Source organism: Halteromyces radiatus, assembly GCF_025201355.1.
Source record: "Halteromyces radiatus strain CBS 162.75 chromosome Unknown BX664scaffold_4, whole genome shotgun sequence".
Classification (NCBI taxonomy): Eukaryota; Fungi; Mucoromycota; class Mucoromycetes; order Mucorales; family Cunninghamellaceae; genus Halteromyces; species Halteromyces radiatus.
The window spans coordinates 54,309-71,036 of record NW_026251690.1 but is presented as its reverse complement, the minus strand read 5'-3'; the positions used below and the strand labels follow the sequence as shown (position 1 = coordinate 71,036).

The 16,728-nt window shown below is 32.7% G+C and overlaps 7 protein-coding genes across 7 annotated transcripts; 3 read left to right on the top strand and 4 right to left on the bottom strand.

Annotated features, from left to right (window-relative positions):
- Positions 1–275: 275 nt before the first annotated feature.
- Positions 276–3,572, top strand: BX664DRAFT_263226 (kinase-like domain-containing protein; the record flags this gene model as incomplete). The annotated part of the gene is made up of 10 exons (XM_051540761.1): positions 276–401; positions 521–685; positions 766–849; positions 902–1,151; positions 2,052–2,378; positions 2,447–2,510; positions 2,612–2,891; positions 2,951–3,050; positions 3,156–3,229; positions 3,294–3,572. The coding sequence occupies 10 exons, from the start codon at positions 276–278 to the stop codon at positions 3,570–3,572; spliced, it is 1,749 nt and encodes a 582-aa protein (XP_051399503.1).
- A 730-nt stretch (positions 3,573–4,302) lies between these two features.
- Positions 4,303–5,449, bottom strand: BX664DRAFT_331040 (uncharacterized protein). The gene has a single exon (XM_051545067.1). It carries the CDS (start codon positions 5,419–5,421, stop codon positions 4,501–4,503), a length of 921 nt encoding a protein of 306 aa, XP_051399502.1. The 5' UTR covers positions 5,422–5,449; the 3' UTR covers positions 4,303–4,500.
- Positions 5,450–5,983: 534 nt separating this feature from the next.
- BX664DRAFT_331039 (uncharacterized protein) lies at positions 5,984–6,448 on the bottom strand. The gene has a single exon (XM_051545066.1). The coding sequence runs from the start codon at positions 6,438–6,440 to the stop codon at positions 6,129–6,131; it is 312 nt and encodes a 103-aa protein (XP_051399501.1). The 5' UTR covers positions 6,441–6,448; the 3' UTR covers positions 5,984–6,128.
- An 841-nt stretch (positions 6,449–7,289) lies between these two features.
- BX664DRAFT_295933 (zinc-binding ribosomal protein) lies at positions 7,290–8,322 on the bottom strand. Its single transcript, XM_051542177.1, has 3 exons — positions 8,098–8,322; positions 7,691–7,870; positions 7,290–7,611 (listed from the first exon to the last, which is right to left on the bottom strand). The coding sequence occupies exons 1-3, from the start codon at positions 8,098–8,100 to the stop codon at positions 7,474–7,476; spliced, it is 321 nt and encodes a 106-aa protein (XP_051399500.1). The 5' UTR covers positions 8,101–8,322; the 3' UTR covers positions 7,290–7,473.
- BX664DRAFT_331034 (fungal-specific transcription factor domain-containing protein) lies at positions 8,298–11,367 on the bottom strand. The gene is made up of 9 exons (XM_051545065.1): positions 11,211–11,367; positions 11,048–11,149; positions 10,907–10,930; positions 10,574–10,837; positions 10,141–10,492; positions 9,922–10,083; positions 9,459–9,864; positions 8,797–9,393; positions 8,298–8,698 (listed from the first exon to the last, which is right to left on the bottom strand). The coding sequence occupies exons 1-9, from the start codon at positions 11,345–11,347 to the stop codon at positions 8,346–8,348; spliced, it is 2,397 nt and encodes a 798-aa protein (XP_051399499.1). The 5' UTR covers positions 11,348–11,367; the 3' UTR covers positions 8,298–8,345.
- Positions 11,368–11,675: 308 nt separating this feature from the next.
- BX664DRAFT_331032 (fungal-specific transcription factor domain-containing protein) lies at positions 11,676–14,673 on the top strand. The gene is made up of 8 exons (XM_051545064.1): positions 11,676–11,885; positions 11,987–12,014; positions 12,091–12,160; positions 12,250–12,281; positions 12,339–12,794; positions 12,869–13,205; positions 13,265–14,462; positions 14,521–14,673. The coding sequence occupies exons 1-8, from the start codon at positions 11,780–11,782 to the stop codon at positions 14,538–14,540; spliced, it is 2,247 nt and encodes a 748-aa protein (XP_051399498.1). The 5' UTR covers positions 11,676–11,779; the 3' UTR covers positions 14,541–14,673.
- On the top strand, positions 14,660–16,670 carry BX664DRAFT_117953 (caspase domain-containing protein). The gene is made up of 9 exons (XM_051539746.1): positions 14,660–14,839; positions 14,913–15,076; positions 15,171–15,298; positions 15,370–15,482; positions 15,556–15,589; positions 15,657–15,758; positions 15,833–16,146; positions 16,220–16,296; positions 16,361–16,670. The coding sequence occupies exons 1-9, from the start codon at positions 14,718–14,720 to the stop codon at positions 16,498–16,500; spliced, it is 1,194 nt and encodes a 397-aa protein (XP_051399497.1). The 5' UTR covers positions 14,660–14,717; the 3' UTR covers positions 16,501–16,670.
- Positions 16,671–16,728: the final 58 nt, after the last annotated feature.

Here is a 16,728-nt window from a genome sequence, read left to right as displayed (position 1 = left end):
ATTTTCTCCCCTTTTAGGCGAAAAGATGGCACTAAAAAAAATCCCTTCCCCTCCCTCTTTTTTTTTTTTCTCCTTTTCATAGGTCTTCTCAGTCAATATCTCCTTTTTTTCCTTTTTCTTTTTTTTTTTTTTTTTTTCTCTTGGTCCCCATCGACTGACCTCAACTCATTCTATACTTTGACTACATTATTTACCTTCAACCGATTATAAAGCTATTTGGTAAATAATATATTATTTTATATTTTTTTTTCTTTACTTATTTATATAAATAGATAATGACTTTAGACGCGGTCAAGAAAGATGGTTTTGTAGATGTCAAGGAAGAAGGATTACGAGCTTGGAGATGGCGAAAAAGATATCTTGTATTAAGGGAACAATGTTTAACCATTCATAGAAGTGAAGTAAGTTATCTATATATATATATATATATATATATATATATGTATTGTATTGTATTATTATTATTATTGTTTAATAATATTTTCTTTATTTTATTTTATTTTATTTTATTTTATTTTAGCATTTGGGACAATGTGTTGCTATGGTTGCATTGAAAATGGTAGAAGCTGTTAATAGATCAGAATCAAAAAAACATTGTTTTGAATTGGAAACATCGAAAAAGAAGATTTATATTGCTTGTAGAAATGATGAAGAATTATATTCATGGATGGATGAAATATATAACGTAAGTTAATGATTAGGAATGAAAAAAAAGGGATAATTGTGTTATATTAATATTATTATCATTTGAACTTGCATATGCAGTTATCTCCGTTAGGTGCTTCTGGTCCAACTGATTTTGTACATAAAGTTCATGTTGGTTTTGATCCTATCACTGGAGCTTTTACTGTAAGTTTTGTATTATATCATAATACTTGATTCATTTATTTATTTTATTTAGGGTGTACCTGCTCAATGGAATGCCTTATTGAAAGGATCTAAGATTACTCCTGAAGACGCTGCAAGAAATCCTCAAGCTGTTTTAGAAGCTCTGGAATTTTATACCGAACAAACTCGAAGGGAAAAACAAGGATATGAATCTGAAGAATCTGATAAAGAAGACGATGCTTGGTATTATCAATCTCAAGATAATGAAAAAATTAAATCAAAACAACCTATTCCAAAACCAAGTAGATCTTCTCCTGCCCCAGGTCAAATTCGTGATCCTCCTCCAAGACCTTCTTTACCAAAACCAACAACTAGCAAGGAAATCCCAATTAAAACGGATAAATTGAAGGTAATCCTTTCTCTTTTTTTTTTTGTTTTTTAGACAATAACATGGATATCATCTTTTTTTCTAACCTTTTTTTTTTTTTTTTTTTTTAGAAATCTGCTTCTAGGGAACGAATTGATTTGAAGAAATCCAAAGTTGTAGATTCAAAACCATCAAAATTAGAAGTAATCAAGCGTATAATAACATATGAATATTTATATTACACTTACGATCGTTTATTCACCTTTTTTTTTTTTTATCTAGTCATCAGGTACATCAGATGTATCATCTATTACGAAAAAGTCACACAAACATTCTGGTTCCGTTGGTGCCCTCCCCAGTAGAAAACCATCTATTAGCAATACAAGAACAGGGTTAACTCCTCCTACACCTCAACCCACGTTATCCACTGGAAGTCATCCAAGTAGAACTACAAAACCAAACCAACAAAATCACAACAGTACTTTGAAACCATCATCAAGTCTTCGGTCTAGTAACAGCAGCAGGAAAAAGGATGATCGATTAGAGAATGAAAAGGAAAAAACCAAAGATACATCCACGATTCCCGTACCCTTATTGGACAGACAGAAATACGGAAAAGATAAACGACCACCCAATGATCCAGAAATGACAAAATCGACATCATCATCTATCAGCAGTCATTTGAAATCGACAAACAGCTCCACATCAGGGAATCCCAATAAATTGGAAAATCATCGTCTTCTACCATCTACTTCGACAAGTTCTACCGGTAATACATCAACATCAACGTCAGTTATAAAATCAAACCCAACGACTAGCAGAAAGATCATCAATACCAGTAACTCCATCAAGAAAGATAACTATCAACGCCCATTAGCCCAGGATGATCAATCACAACAACAAAAATCGTCGCGTATTCAACCTCATGTAAATACAACCAATACTACTGCAAATACAAAATCAGAAGATTCAAAATCAACATTGACAAGAACCAAATCAGATACCAAAAAACAAGCCCCTAGTAGCAACAAGGCAATCACCGCAATATCAAGCTCTGTATCACCTCAACCAGCTCTACAATCTTCCACTCCGGTACCTACAACATCCAAGCAAGCTTCCCCATCCAAACGACAAGAACAAAGGATCAGTACTATGAGTAATGCCCAAATTATGGAAAGATTAAGTAAGTGATGACTGAAAGGGTATCTTTTTTTTTTTTTGATTCATTCACTCATTTTTATCATATTATAGGATCAGTTGTTTCTAATGGAGATCCTAGTTTATTATATAGACGAAACAAACGAATTGGTCAAGGGTAATTACCAAAAAAAAAAAAAAAAAGAATGGATTGATTGATATCCTCTCCTTTTTTTTTATTATTATTATTCTTATTATGGTGGGGAAATATCTTGATAGAGCTTCAGGATCTGTGTATTTGGGAACCCATATGACAACAAACACCAAGATAGCAATCAAACAAATGGAATTGAACAAACAATCAAGATTGGATTTGATTGTCAATGAAATCATGGTGATGCAAGAATCTCGTCATGGCAATATTGTCAACTTTTTGGATTCATTTTTAGTACGTGGTGATTTATGGGTGATCATGGAATTCATGGAAGGTGGTGCTCTAACGGATGTGATAGAAAACAATACAATGACGGAACAACAAATTGCTACTGTGTGTATTGAGGTAAATAGAAAGGGTCCTTTTTTTTTTTTTTTTTGTACTCATTATATACCTATATTTAGACTACGAAAGGATTGCATCACTTACATTCACAAAACATCATTCATCGGGATATCAAGTCTGACAATGTATTGTTAAATTTCCAGGGACAGGTTAAAATTAGTAAGTTTTTTTTTTTTTTTATTGTTCTCTCATTTTGAACCTTATGATCTTGATGGCTGATGCTTTTTTTTTTTTTTGTGGCTGTTGATGAATATATATATATAGGTGACTTTGGTTATTGTGCTAAACTAACGGATCAAAAAAACAAACGTGCTACCATGGTGGGGACACCATATTGGGTAAAAAAAAAAAAAATTATAACCTTGACATTTGTTTATATCATCTTTATATAATATAACGTAGATGGCCCCTGAAGTTGTCAAACAAAAAGAATATGGATCCAAAGTAGATATTTGGTCATTAGGAATTATGGCCATTGAAATGATTGAAAATGAACCACCGTATTTGGATGAAGAACCACTCAAAGCCCTCTACTTGATTGCCACCAATGGTACTCCTTCATTAAAACATCCGGAAAGATTGTCTCGTGAACTCAAGAGTTTCTTGGCTGTATGTCTCTGTGTAGATGTGAAATCAAGAGCAACTGCCGCTGAATTACTAGAGGTACGTATATCTTCATGAAAACTTCATGCTCATCTTTTTATTTTTTTTTTTTGGGTAGCATGAATTTTTGGCTAAAGCTGGACCTGTCGATCTTTTACCACCATTATTACGATTCAAGAGAACCTGATAATCAAGTTTTCGATATTCCATTTTTACCCCTTTTTTTTTGTATTGATGCATGTTTTATTCCCAGTTTCTTTTACATATATATATATATACTTTTTTTTTTTGGTCAAATGATAATAATAGTAATAAAAAAAAAAAAGAAAAGAAAACAAAGATCTTCAATCTTTATATATGTCATCGGTCAATTTGTTTAGACTAATATGAGTTTTTTTTTTTTGGATGGTGAACCCTTCTTGACCAACAGTAGAGTTTTTTTTTTAAAGGATGATGATTTCTCTTTGTTCCATCAATTATGCTGCGCGTTCAATCTCGCACTATTTTTTCTGCATACTTGTTACCTAAATGGAGAGATCCGGAGATCCATGATGGTACTAGCGCAAAAAAAATAAACCATTTGTGTTTCGTCATTTTACCCTATATGGCATATAGCCCATGACGGACCGAAGAAATCAAATTTTGAGTAGCACAATGCGGTTAAATTCCATCCGTTCATTTCGGATAGTTTGTTTTTTTTTTTTTTTTTTTATTATTATTATTTGATAAAAAAAAGAAAAGAAAAGGATGATTTATTGAATAAACTACGGAAAGAAAAAGAAGAAGAAAAAAAAATAACAATACAATGAAAAAAAAAATAAAGAGCATATAAGAGTATGAAGGGTATAAGAATCATAATCATAAAGGTGAAATATATAAATAAATAAATAAAAAAAAATATATGTATATATATATAAAAAGGTAGAGTGTGAGAGAGAGTGAGACAGAAAAAAAAAAATACAAGAGAACTATGCAAAAAAAAAAAAAGGAGAGGAGGAATCTAAAACTAAGATTTGACACCAAAACCAGTAGGGTGAACCTTACGTTTACGACGAAGATGAAAAGGATTGAGAGGATCTTGTTTTAATTTGATGGAGCAAACAGGATGGACACTGTAATGACGTTGAAGAGCATCAGCACGACCGTAACCACGATGACAGTAAAGACATTTATGAGGAGTTTCACCAGTATGGATTCGAGCATGACGTTTCAAATCATGACGACGGACAAATGTCTTGGAGCATACTTGACATGCATAATTGCGTTCCGCAGTATGAGTAATACGATGAGAACTGAGATTGTATTTCCTTCCAAATACTTTGCCGCATCCTTCATAATCACATTCAAAATGACCTTGTTGTTGTACATTGATCTTGTTCTTGTGTTGTTTTTTAACGGTCTTTTCTATCACTTTTTTCTTCTTGCTGATATCTTCTTGATGTATGATAATGTCATGATGATTGATCTTACTGAATTCAAAATTTGGCATAGGTGATGATGGTGGCGATAGCATCTGTTGAAGGATATAATCATTTTCCAAAGAACTGTCATTCGAAAGAGAGGGAGAAGATGAGGTCATGGATAAAATGGGTGATACAGGAAGAGGATGATGATTTGTTGCTGGTGATAAATATATAGACTGTTGTGATACACATCGACATAAAGTTGAACAACCAGTTGTTTGTTGTTGATCAATAGGAGACATCGTTTCAGGTAAAAAAGAAGGATATCCATTCAATGAAAAATGAAAAGAATCTTGATGATAATTGGAAGCAGGATGATTCATCAACGACATCATCATCATATAATCAGGATTGGGAAAACAATCATTAAGAATCAAAGAGGAATTATCAGAATAATAATTCATATCACAATTTTGTGAAGGAGTAGTATGTTGCATTTGATAAATTGGATTGACAGGATACATTATCAAAAAAAAAAAAAGTGAAGAAGAATGGAAAGAAAAGCAAAGAAAAAAAAATCAAAAGGGAAACCTTTTCCTATATTTATAACCCAGCACACCCATTATACCTTCTACTCTTTATGTGACAGACTGGCGGATGGCCGAAATAGGCAAATAGTGGCACCTTCAATGAGGTAACGTTAAATCATCCAATGGAATCCACAACGCTGGGTGGCTAAATAGGGTAATCGATCAACGCAAACGGAGGAAAAGGAATCCTGTTATCATATGATAGGTTGGTCAATCATATCAGAAGCTTCTTTTTTTTTTTTTTTTCTCTCTCTCTCTCTCCTCGGGTAACCCCCTTGGCGCCACTTAAAGCTTATAAAGGAAACTGGAAAACTAAAAGAGAAAACTATGCATTTTTACTACAAGTAAATTATTATTAAAAAAAAAAAAAAAAAAATTGTCAATGGTAATGGAATCTGAAGATCATTCTATTACTACATAAAAAAAGAAACAAGATCATTCATTCTTTTTTTCCTTCTTATTTAATGATTTTTTTTTGTCTATTTCGATGTATCAGTATGTTCCTACTTTATTTCATCTATTTCCTTTTTGGGATATGTTGATGAAGAGGACAGATGGAGATGATTTGGGGTAATGATAACAATAAATAATACTACAAATGCTACATAGAGAAATGGGGGGATATTTTTTTTTTTTAACGATTATTGCTTGTTGCTTTTCCTCCATCCAAGCGCACTGGGCTTAAATATTAGAATAGATAGTATAATTAACAATACGGCCAATAAGAATAAAGTCAATGCATGTTGAGATCGTCTCTTCCATTGAAGATCCGCTTTGGCTAGTTTATCTTCTGATCGTTTCATGTAAAGAGCTCCAATGATCCATAAGGGTGGGAAAAGAAACCCAAATAGGAAGTATAAAAAAGAAGGTCTATATTCTTGTAAAGAAGAAAATAATTCTTTGATAGGATGATGATGATGTGACGATTCACCATTTTGTGAATGTTTTTTCATTTCTTCTTCTTCTTTTTGTAATATCATCAATTGTGTAGTAAAAAAAGGCAATTTGGATTCCTCTTTTATTCGCATCCACTTCGCCCGAAATCGACGGTACGGATGAAAACTCCGGATATGACCATTCCACCTACAAGAATCCTTACGTGTAACATTTACTTTTTTTTTTCTACAATCATCATCATTTTCTTTTGCTTGATGTATCGTTTGTAACATTTTTAATCGATCTTTCCATTCATTTAACTTTTCCATCTTTTTGGCATGAGCATGTTGTAATTGACTCAATGATTGGGATGGACATGGTAAAATGGCAATTTGATGTTGTTGATCTATAGTAGGATGATCGTGTAACATTAGATGCTCAACATGAGGTAAAGCTGGACTAGAAGCTGTAGACATTGACATGAAAGATGATGATGACGATGATGATGATGGTGATGGTGATGACAATGATTTCTGATGATGATGTAAACGACTAGTACTTCTACTAAACATATTTGGTAATGATTGATGATGAAGACAAGTTAATGGATGACGAATGGTTTTGTCATTCGTAATGTCTGATAATGGCTTTTGTGTTTTCTGTAAAAATAAAAATGAAGCCTGTTTTTCTAATCCTTGTTCTCGGGTAATCATTGGATCTACATAGTATTTACGTCTTGGTGTAAATGTATAATGTGGATCAAACAGTGCTTCCCATTGTTGATGATGATGATGATGATGTCGACTTTCTCTTGATTTCGTTTCATCCAAACTAATTGTTGAATCGACCGCATCCATTTGCCTTTCCCCTCCCAAAATATATAATATAAATAAAAAGAAAGTATTGAATTGAAATGAATCCTAATAAAAGAATAACGGAAAGGGAAAATTTTCCGCCTTTCCTATGCTTGTTGCTAGTCAAGTTTTTTATTTCCGAGTAGATCTTTTTACATATGATGATATAAATAAAGATAAAAGTTTATTCAAAATATAAAAAACACATATACATACATAAAAAAATCCAATCATCCCATCCGTTAATTAATCGAATCTAGAATACGAGAGCCGCTCCCTTGGTTTTCTTATCACCACCTAATTCGAAATGCTTGCAACGCTTGATAGGAAGTTGCATCTTGTACTTGCACTTTGTACATTCCAAACGAAGTACGATCTTCTTGGTAGTCTTGGCCTATTCAATCCATATATAATATAAAAAAAAATATATCATATCAGTTCATACATTCTTCCACATAATAATTCGTTCTTACCTTCTTGTGGAACACAGGTTTGGTTTGACCACCATAACCAGATTGTTTACGGTCATAACGTCTTTTACCTTGAGCAAAAAGAGAAGCCTTACCAGCCTTGTATTGAGTCACCTTGTGAGGTGTATGTTTACGGCATTTGATACCTTTACAGTAGGTGTTTCGCGTCTTGGGAATGTTAACCTATAAGAAGAAGATAAAAAAAGAAAGAATCGATGAGTGACATTTTATCTATACTCCGTCCCACCCCACATTTTTTTTTTTTTTTTTTGAAGATTCTGTTCGATCCATCCATCCATCCATCCATCCATCCAATTCATTTTAATCCATCCAATCTTATTTCATTCAGCATCCGTCATATGTCATTATCCATTTCGTTTCATTTAATCCTGTTGTTCAAAAGTCTTTACCATAATCGATAACCGTCAATCAGCAAAGGAGAAAAAACAAAAAAGGGGGACCAAAATCTGCTTTTGAGGCGATTGTTGAAGATTCAAGCACCGCATTAACAACCTTGAATTGCATAAAAGTTTTATTAAATTATATAATAAGATGGTGAGTCATTAATAAAGTAATAAATACATGGATATATAAATATGATAATAATAATAAAAAAAAAAAAAGAGAGAGAAAAAGGAGGGGGGAAATAGAAGACTAACTATACAGTTTCAACTTGAACAGGAAATGATGGCCATTCACTTAATTCTACTCCACTAGGTATTTGCCAAAAAACATCCCCAGGATAATATTCATTTGACGATGATAATGGTGATGTTGCTGTTGTTGTCGAAGAAGTGTTGTCACTCAAGTTGTCACCATATAGCAAGAAATCAGCATAAGGTGGAGTCGTTTTCGAGTCAATCATTTCGTTATCATCATACTTTCTATTATTTCCTTTACATGAAGATAATACTGATATTGTTGGTTGTTGATCGAGAGTTGAAGAATGATAAGGGCACTTTGGTACACCAAAATGAACAAATGATTGGAATCCAAAAGCGTCAGTAGATTCTATAAAAAAAAAAAAAAAACGAAGAGGATGATCAGAGAAAAACAATTCATAACATCATCAACTATTACTAAGACTATTTTTTTTTTTTTGGACTTACCGTAATTCGTATCAGGTATAGGGGCACATACGTTTTCCAACCACTCGATCATACTCTGAGAATAATGGGTTCTTGATATTGTTGGTGATGATTCTGATGATGTGGTCGAAAAGACATTGCTATTGTCTCCATTATCGTCATTATTATTGAGAAAAGTTGTTGTCCCATTAGTATTGTTGTGATATTGATGTAAATAAGAAACCGTTGTTGATTGGGAAGATAAATGACAATGATGCTGAGCCACACAAGAAAGAGTTGCATATAGACTTTCCGCTAATGGTGAGAGTTTTCCATAAAGTTGTAGAATTGCTAAGACACGTAAAAGATTTGCTTTGGCAACGTCAGCGACCATACTGTCACCACTACTAGCATTGTAAACATGAATCAAGGATGCGATAAAAAGAGGATAAATGGTAAAACCCCATGATACCAAGATAAAATCGCGTGTTTGAATTTTTCGTGCAAGATCCACACATCGAATAGCAGCATTGGTACAAATTTGAAGAGATAGTTGGGATGATGCGGTTGGATTTTTGGATAAAATAAAGACCCGGTGAAGTAAAATCAATGCTGTATAATAGGACATTCCAAGAAAACCTATGATAACAATAACAGATGAGTATAAAGAAGAAAGATCATACTTGTTTTTTTTTTTAACTTACCAGATAATACCATCATAGAATCATCATTGTAAGAAGGATGAGATTGGACCATGGGAATACCAACCACTTGTAAAAATGACGGTAGATTAGCACGCCATTCAGTTAAAGAGTGTTCCAATACAGTTACGATTTCGTTACTACCAGTTTCCAAACATTTTTTCCTGCCCATTGGTGTATATAGACCTTGTATAATATTACCCACTATCTTGGAGAGTTTTGCCACTTGTATCAATGATTCAAAAATCGGAAGTTTGGGACATTTTATCATTTCAAAAGAGTTTCGCCACGGAATACATGAGGGGAATCTTGGTTCTTGTAGTAATGAACTAGTATTGTTTGTAAAGTAATGAGGATCATCCAAAAATTCAGCAAAATCAAATGTTTCTGAATAAGTTTGATCACAGTCCTAATAATATCAAAATAAGTGAGTTATGTATAATCAATGTCTAATTTCAATAATTACTTCATCAAATACAGTAAGAGGTCTTCCAGCACCAGCAGAAAACCATCTATCCAATATATATAATAAACTCCAAGTTCGTCGTCTTGTTTCCCTATCACCATCAGATAAAGCCCAATCTTGAGTATTTCGATGCAAACCAATATCTTGAGCCATCCTTATTGCCTATGAATCAACAACTGAGTATATATATATAAACATAGAGAATATTAGTTACATTACCATAGAATTCAGTAACCAGACTTTGGACCATTGATGATTGGTACTTGAGCGATGTTGCATACAAATAATAAGAGATTGGACAACAGAAAGACTGGCACCACGACTGGCCTTGACATATTTCATATGAAGTTGAGCCCAGGATTCGGAAGACCTTTGATTTGCGGCATCAATAAGTGGTAAAGGAAGATCGTCGGCTCGAAAGGCTTTACAACTCTCAATATATCGTACAGCAGCACCATACATGGCACACAATAAAGGAGGACTAGGGAAAAGAGATACTTGATGCCTATATTCTTGTAAAAATCTTGCCTTATTGATCACTGGGAAGACCGGAAAAACATATGCAAAGTATCTAATAAATTTATTTAAAAAAGAAAAAAAAATAGATAGTTTAATTTCTTATTCCTTTTTTCCAATATCAACCAAAACTTACACTTTCATCAGTTCATCACTAGTTTGTTTATCAATTCCAGCTACCCTATAAATCCAATCATTAATCCCATTGATCGGTTCTTCTGGTTGGAGACGCCCCACGTGAATTAAATATTGTCGCATCAAATCCATGCTTGTTTTTGAAGTCGTATTCTTTTGCTTGTCATGTTGCTTACTATTTTGTTCCTGTTGTTGCACTTGTTGTTGTTGATAACTAATGATCAGACGTTCCATTCTTTGTAATCGCTCTTCTAGTATGGCCACACTAAATTTGATATAAGATACAGACAAGATATAGTCAATATAGTTAGAATCAAAAAAAAAAAAAACTTACTTTCGAGGACCACGTTTTCTTGGACTAATAATAAGAATAATAATAAAAATAATAATGACAACAAGAAGAAGAATGGGATCAGAATATATAGATATTATATACTACCGCAGTAAAAAGTTGACTATCATTTTCTTTACGTACGTTGAGGTAAAGATACAAACACCATTATTACGAAGACATTGTTTACAAGCAAGTCCAGCCTCTGGTATGTCGCATCTTACTTTTCTACGTCTACAAGTATCACTAAAATTTATAAAGTTTAGTTTCAAGTTTTTTTTTGATCAGCTTATCTTATTATTTTTACCAGGCTCTTTCAGTACGGTGTCTTTTGAATGACCCTTGTTGAGTTGAACTAGGTAAAATGAAGGAAGTTGTATTCGAGTTGATAGGTCTAGAAAGTAAAGGTACTTGAAAAGAATGTTGTTCCTTGAGTGATTTCATGATATTATATAAAAAAAAAAAAAAAAAAAGAGGAAAAGAAAGGGGAAAAAAAAGAAAGTTGGGTTGGGAAAAAAAAATCTTTTCGTCTTACCTGCAATACTAAATATGGTAAATGACATAAACTCGAAACAAAAAAAAAATCAACTTAGAAATAGGATTGTTTTTTATTGATAATAAATAAGTTAAATTTGAATACAATATGTAAATCAAAAAAAATCCTAACTTGTAATATATAAATAATGCTTTCCTCGTTAGCGTGATACATTGAAATGCTTTAGGCTCATTGTGAGGTTTTTTGACATGAAAGTCTGTGGGGCATTTTCATATTCCGCTTTTTGCCCTTTTTTTTAATTTTTTTTATTATGTATTCTTTTTTCTTTTTTTGAATTGCGTTTATTTTTTCTTTTTTTCTTTTATATCTATGTGAAAACTATGGATACAAGTAACCTCAATTCTCTTCAGTTTGAAACAACTATTACAACCCCAGAGTCTCATACCACTACTAAACGAGTTAAACGTACAAGAGTATCTCGAGCTTGTAAGTATATTTTTTTTTTTTTTTTTTTTTTTTTTTACTAAATTCATTATTATTATTTAATACCAATTTGATTATATATAATATAATATCTTAACTGATAGGTGACTTTTGTAGACGAAAAAAGATAAAGTATGATATTGTCAAAAACAACAAAAATTATTTATATTTTTCACTTTTAACTTATTCCTTTTTTTTATTTTTGTAGGTGTGATATTGATCAACGAATACCATGTTCTTCTTGTGATCAATACCATTGGGAATGTACTTCTATTGATGTACGTATGAGAACAAACAAATATAAATAAAAAAGAAGAAGGAAATGATCAGGTCAATGATTGCTTACTCATCATATCATATTCATTAGGCCCCAACAAAGAAGCGTGAACCACCAAAAGGGTAAGAATATCATTTCTATAATTCATTCAATTCATTTTATTTTTATACAAATAATAGATATATCGAAAGTCTTGAAATGCGATTACGTAAAATGGAACGGTTATTGAAAGATCAACAATCATCAATTAACAACAATAAGGAACAAGATACTAACAACATGGATTCTATAAATTTATTTTCTCAACCTTCAACATCTTCACAAGAATCCAAGAAAAGTATAAGAATAATGAGACATATTGGAAGTTCATCAGCTTATTATCTTATGGGAAAAGAACATCAAGAAATTCAACAATTACGACATCAACAAGGAAATTCTACTTTATCATCTTCTTTTGGTCATGATACAGAAAATCCTTTGATAGTTTCTACTCCGCAAGGGGAAAAATTACATTTGGTATATGATGAAGACAATAATGATCTTATGGTGATGTACGATCTTCCAACATCTCAATCACAAATCGATGGTATTGATGGGATTCTTTCTGGATTTTTGGTTCAAAAACTTCTTCGACGGTAAAAATAAAAAAATAAAAAAAATGAAAGATCTGTTAATATATTGACTTATTATTATTATTATTATTATTTAGATTCATGGATTTACGACCTAGTATGCAACCTATCGTTAGGGAACCAACTATATTACGATTAATACAAAATCATACAGATGATTTACTCTTGACCTGTTCTATTTGTTCTTACGTCTGTATGGTATCACCAAAGGATGATCCAATATTCAACTCTCAAGATATCAACAGAGAAAAAATCATTCAAAAGTTAGCAGCAAAGGAAAATGAATTATTACGCACAGCATTTCTGACACCAACCATTAGTAATATCCAAGCCATTATTATACTTTGTTGTCTTCCTACACATGTTTCCTCTTTTACTGCTATCTGGCTTCGAACGGGAATTGCTATTCGTATGGTAAGGAAAAGAAAGAAGAATATAAATATATTAGACTATTATTCACATATATATATTAGAGTCAAGATCTTGGACTTTATAGATCATTGACAAACACATCCTATTCAAAAAAGACATGTGATTTAAGTCAACGACTTTGGTACAGTGTTTATATTATGGATCGATGGTCATGCGCAGTTTTAGGCCGGCCTTTAGCCATTGTAGATGCTGATTGCAATGTGGAATTACCTGAATATCAACCAGCAATATGTGGGGATTCAACAAAGGCAATAGCAAAATCATCAACAGATAATGTGGAAAGAGAACTGGAACATACTTATTTTATTCAATTTGTCAAATTATCTGGTATTCTTGGTGAAATTCAACGACGAATCTATTCTCCAAAAGCTAAAGCCAACCTCGGTACTGATCAACCCAGAACACGTCTGATGGTGAATTCTTTGCAAAGGTTTTTACTGGAATGGTATTCCCAATTGCCTCTTCATTGTCGTGTAACTGAAGATGATATTTCTCTGGTGGAATCTATGGATCCGAAGGAAAAGCAAATCTTACTAGAAAGCATGAAATGGCAACTCGGTGCTCCCCTGGCAATATGCTACTATGCTGTCACCATTCTGTTGCATCGACCTTTTATCATTCCCGACAACGAAGTCTTATTCAGTCCAGAAAGTGCCAAATGGTGTACAGAATCTGCTATCATTGCTCACAAGATTGCCCAATTTTTGGATATGTCAAGTCTTGCTCACTTTAGTTGGAACATCTTAGTCTATGCTTTGTCAGTAGTTGTGTCTATCTTTATGTATAATTGTACAAGCGACCAACAAGAGGTTTCGGATTATGCTTACAAATGTATGAATACAACAATCAAGAGTATGTGGAATCGCCTGGAAACCCGATACCCCTATGCACCTAAATTGGTTTCTTTCTCACCTCTTCATTATGCGACAACGATATTAAAACTTAAAGGATTACAAGAATCATCATCATCATCACCATCAACACCAACGACAAGAACACCTTCATCCAGTAATGACAAATGCTGTAAAGATGATAACAATGGAAAATCACAAGACACAATGCAACAAGAACAGACTATACCCCTTTTGGATCCTACTATCAATATTTTGGATAATAACGCTACAATGACTAATATGGATGAATTTCAAAGTATTGTAAGTCAAGATATTTGGCAACAATTATTTCTCAAAAATACGGATTTTTCATTTTTGCAAGACATGGATACACAAAATGGACAAGGTAAAGAAAAAAAAATTATTATTATGAATATAAAATTTATATTTTGTTTCATCCATAGGATCATTTTCTTATTATTGATGGTTGTTTTGACTTATGTGGTGGCGGGCCCTCGCTTAAATGGAAATGTGTAACCTCACCTGTGTTTATATTATAATTATTTCTCAATAAAGACAGCCCTTCTTTTTTTTTCCTGGGTTTTTTTATTTCTCTCTCTCTTTCTCTTCGACCTTTTCTTTTTTTTTTTGGATAGAATGGATGAAAATTATCAATACCAACAACAACAATACCCTCCTCCACAATATCATTCTCAGGAACAACATTATTATTCCCAACAACCAGTTGAAACTGTGGATCATTTTGATGAAAATGGTCAACGCGTAAGTTACATTCCAAACTTTCTCGTATTTCTATAACATACCTTTTTTTTTTTTTGGGTTAGATTGGCACCAGTTCATCTTATGTGACGTCTTCTTATCATTCTACTACTACTACTACTAGTTATGAATATTCCTCGGACGATCAACAACGAAACCAACACGGATCTCATGATGTCTTTTTACATGTTGATCCTAAGACACAAAACAAACCTGTTCCTTCTTATGAACTCTCCAATTGTAAGTATATCTCACTTTTTTTTTTTATCACGCGTGTAAAAATGGATAATAATATCATTGAAAATTTTTCTAATCATTTCCTATTTTTATATAGGTCAAGGTAGAAAACGAGCTCTTTTGATTGGTATCAATTACTTTGGAACAAAAAACCAATTGAATGGATGTATCAATGATGTTCATAATATCAAGACCTTTTTGATTGAACAATATGGATTCCAAGAGGTAGATATCATCATGACTTTGAAAATAAACTCCCAACTTAACTCCGTATTTTATTTATATGCGCCTGACAGCAAGATATGGTGATTCTGACTGACGACCAAGAAGAAGCTAGATTCAAACCTACAAGAGCCAATATATTGAGCGCAATGCAATGGCTAGTTCATGATGCTCAGCCCAATGATTCGTAAGTTTTTAGAATCCTCAAATGATAGGTATAGATGTATATGGTATATACTGATCCCGTCTTTCCTTTGAAGGTTCTTTTTCCATTACAGTGGACATGGTGGTAGCGTAAGTATATATTTAAATTCGTCACGAATGATTTATACTTCTTTTTATACTTACTTTATTATTTTAGGTTGTAGATGTTAGTGGCGACGAAGATGATGGTTATGATGAAACAATTTATCCAGTGGATTTTGAAGATTATGAAGGTGAAAGTGGTCAAATTATTGATGATGTAAGATCAAAATAATAATAATAATAAACTTTTTTTGCGGGGGAATTCACAATTTCTTCTTTTGATCGTTTTAGGTTTTGCATGATTACATGGTCAAGCCATTACCAAAAGGATGTCGATTGACTGCGATCTTTGATAGTTGTCATAGTGGCACGGCACTTGATTTACCTTATATATATTCAACCAAAGGAGCAATCAAATCACAAAATCTTTTGAAGGATGCTGGGGTTGGATTACTCTCTGCAGGTATTGCCTATGCATCTGGTGACAAGGATCGTGCTCTCTCCTCTATTTTATCTCTTGGCAAGCAATTGTATCACTCAAAGACTGTTGAAAATGAAAACCGGGAAAATAATAGCTCTGTTGCTGATGTGGTTATGTTTTCTGGGTAAATATAGTTTTTTTTTTTTTTATCTTCTATATGGTTTTTCCTGATCTTTTTTTTTTTTTTTTTTGATTAGTTGCAAGGATGACCAAACTAGTGCTGATGCTCAAGAAGCTGGGAAAAGTACAGGGGCCATGTCTTATGCGTTTATCAGTAAGTGATGATAATTGATGATACATAACAACGATGTTCACCTTTTTTTTATTTATTATATTAGCCTCTCTTCGTCAAAATCCAAGGCAGTCTTATCTAGAACTCTTGAATAGCGTTCGTGATATTCTTCGTGAAAAATATTCACAAAGACCCCAACTTAGTTGTAGTCATCCTTTAGATGTAGATCTTGAATTTGTATGTTAATTTAGGTTTTCCTTTTTAGGGTCCAGATTAGTGATATGTATTCTTTATTGGTACGTCTAGATCTAAAGAAGATAAAAATAAATTCATTTGAGTTGATATGATTGTATTGCTAAAGTTTTAGTTGGACAACAGTGTTAGGTAGATACAAACATAACAACAAAACAACCGCCCAAAAAAGGAAATCACTTTTTTTTTTGCCTTATGAAAGATCAAGGGCAATTCTTTTTT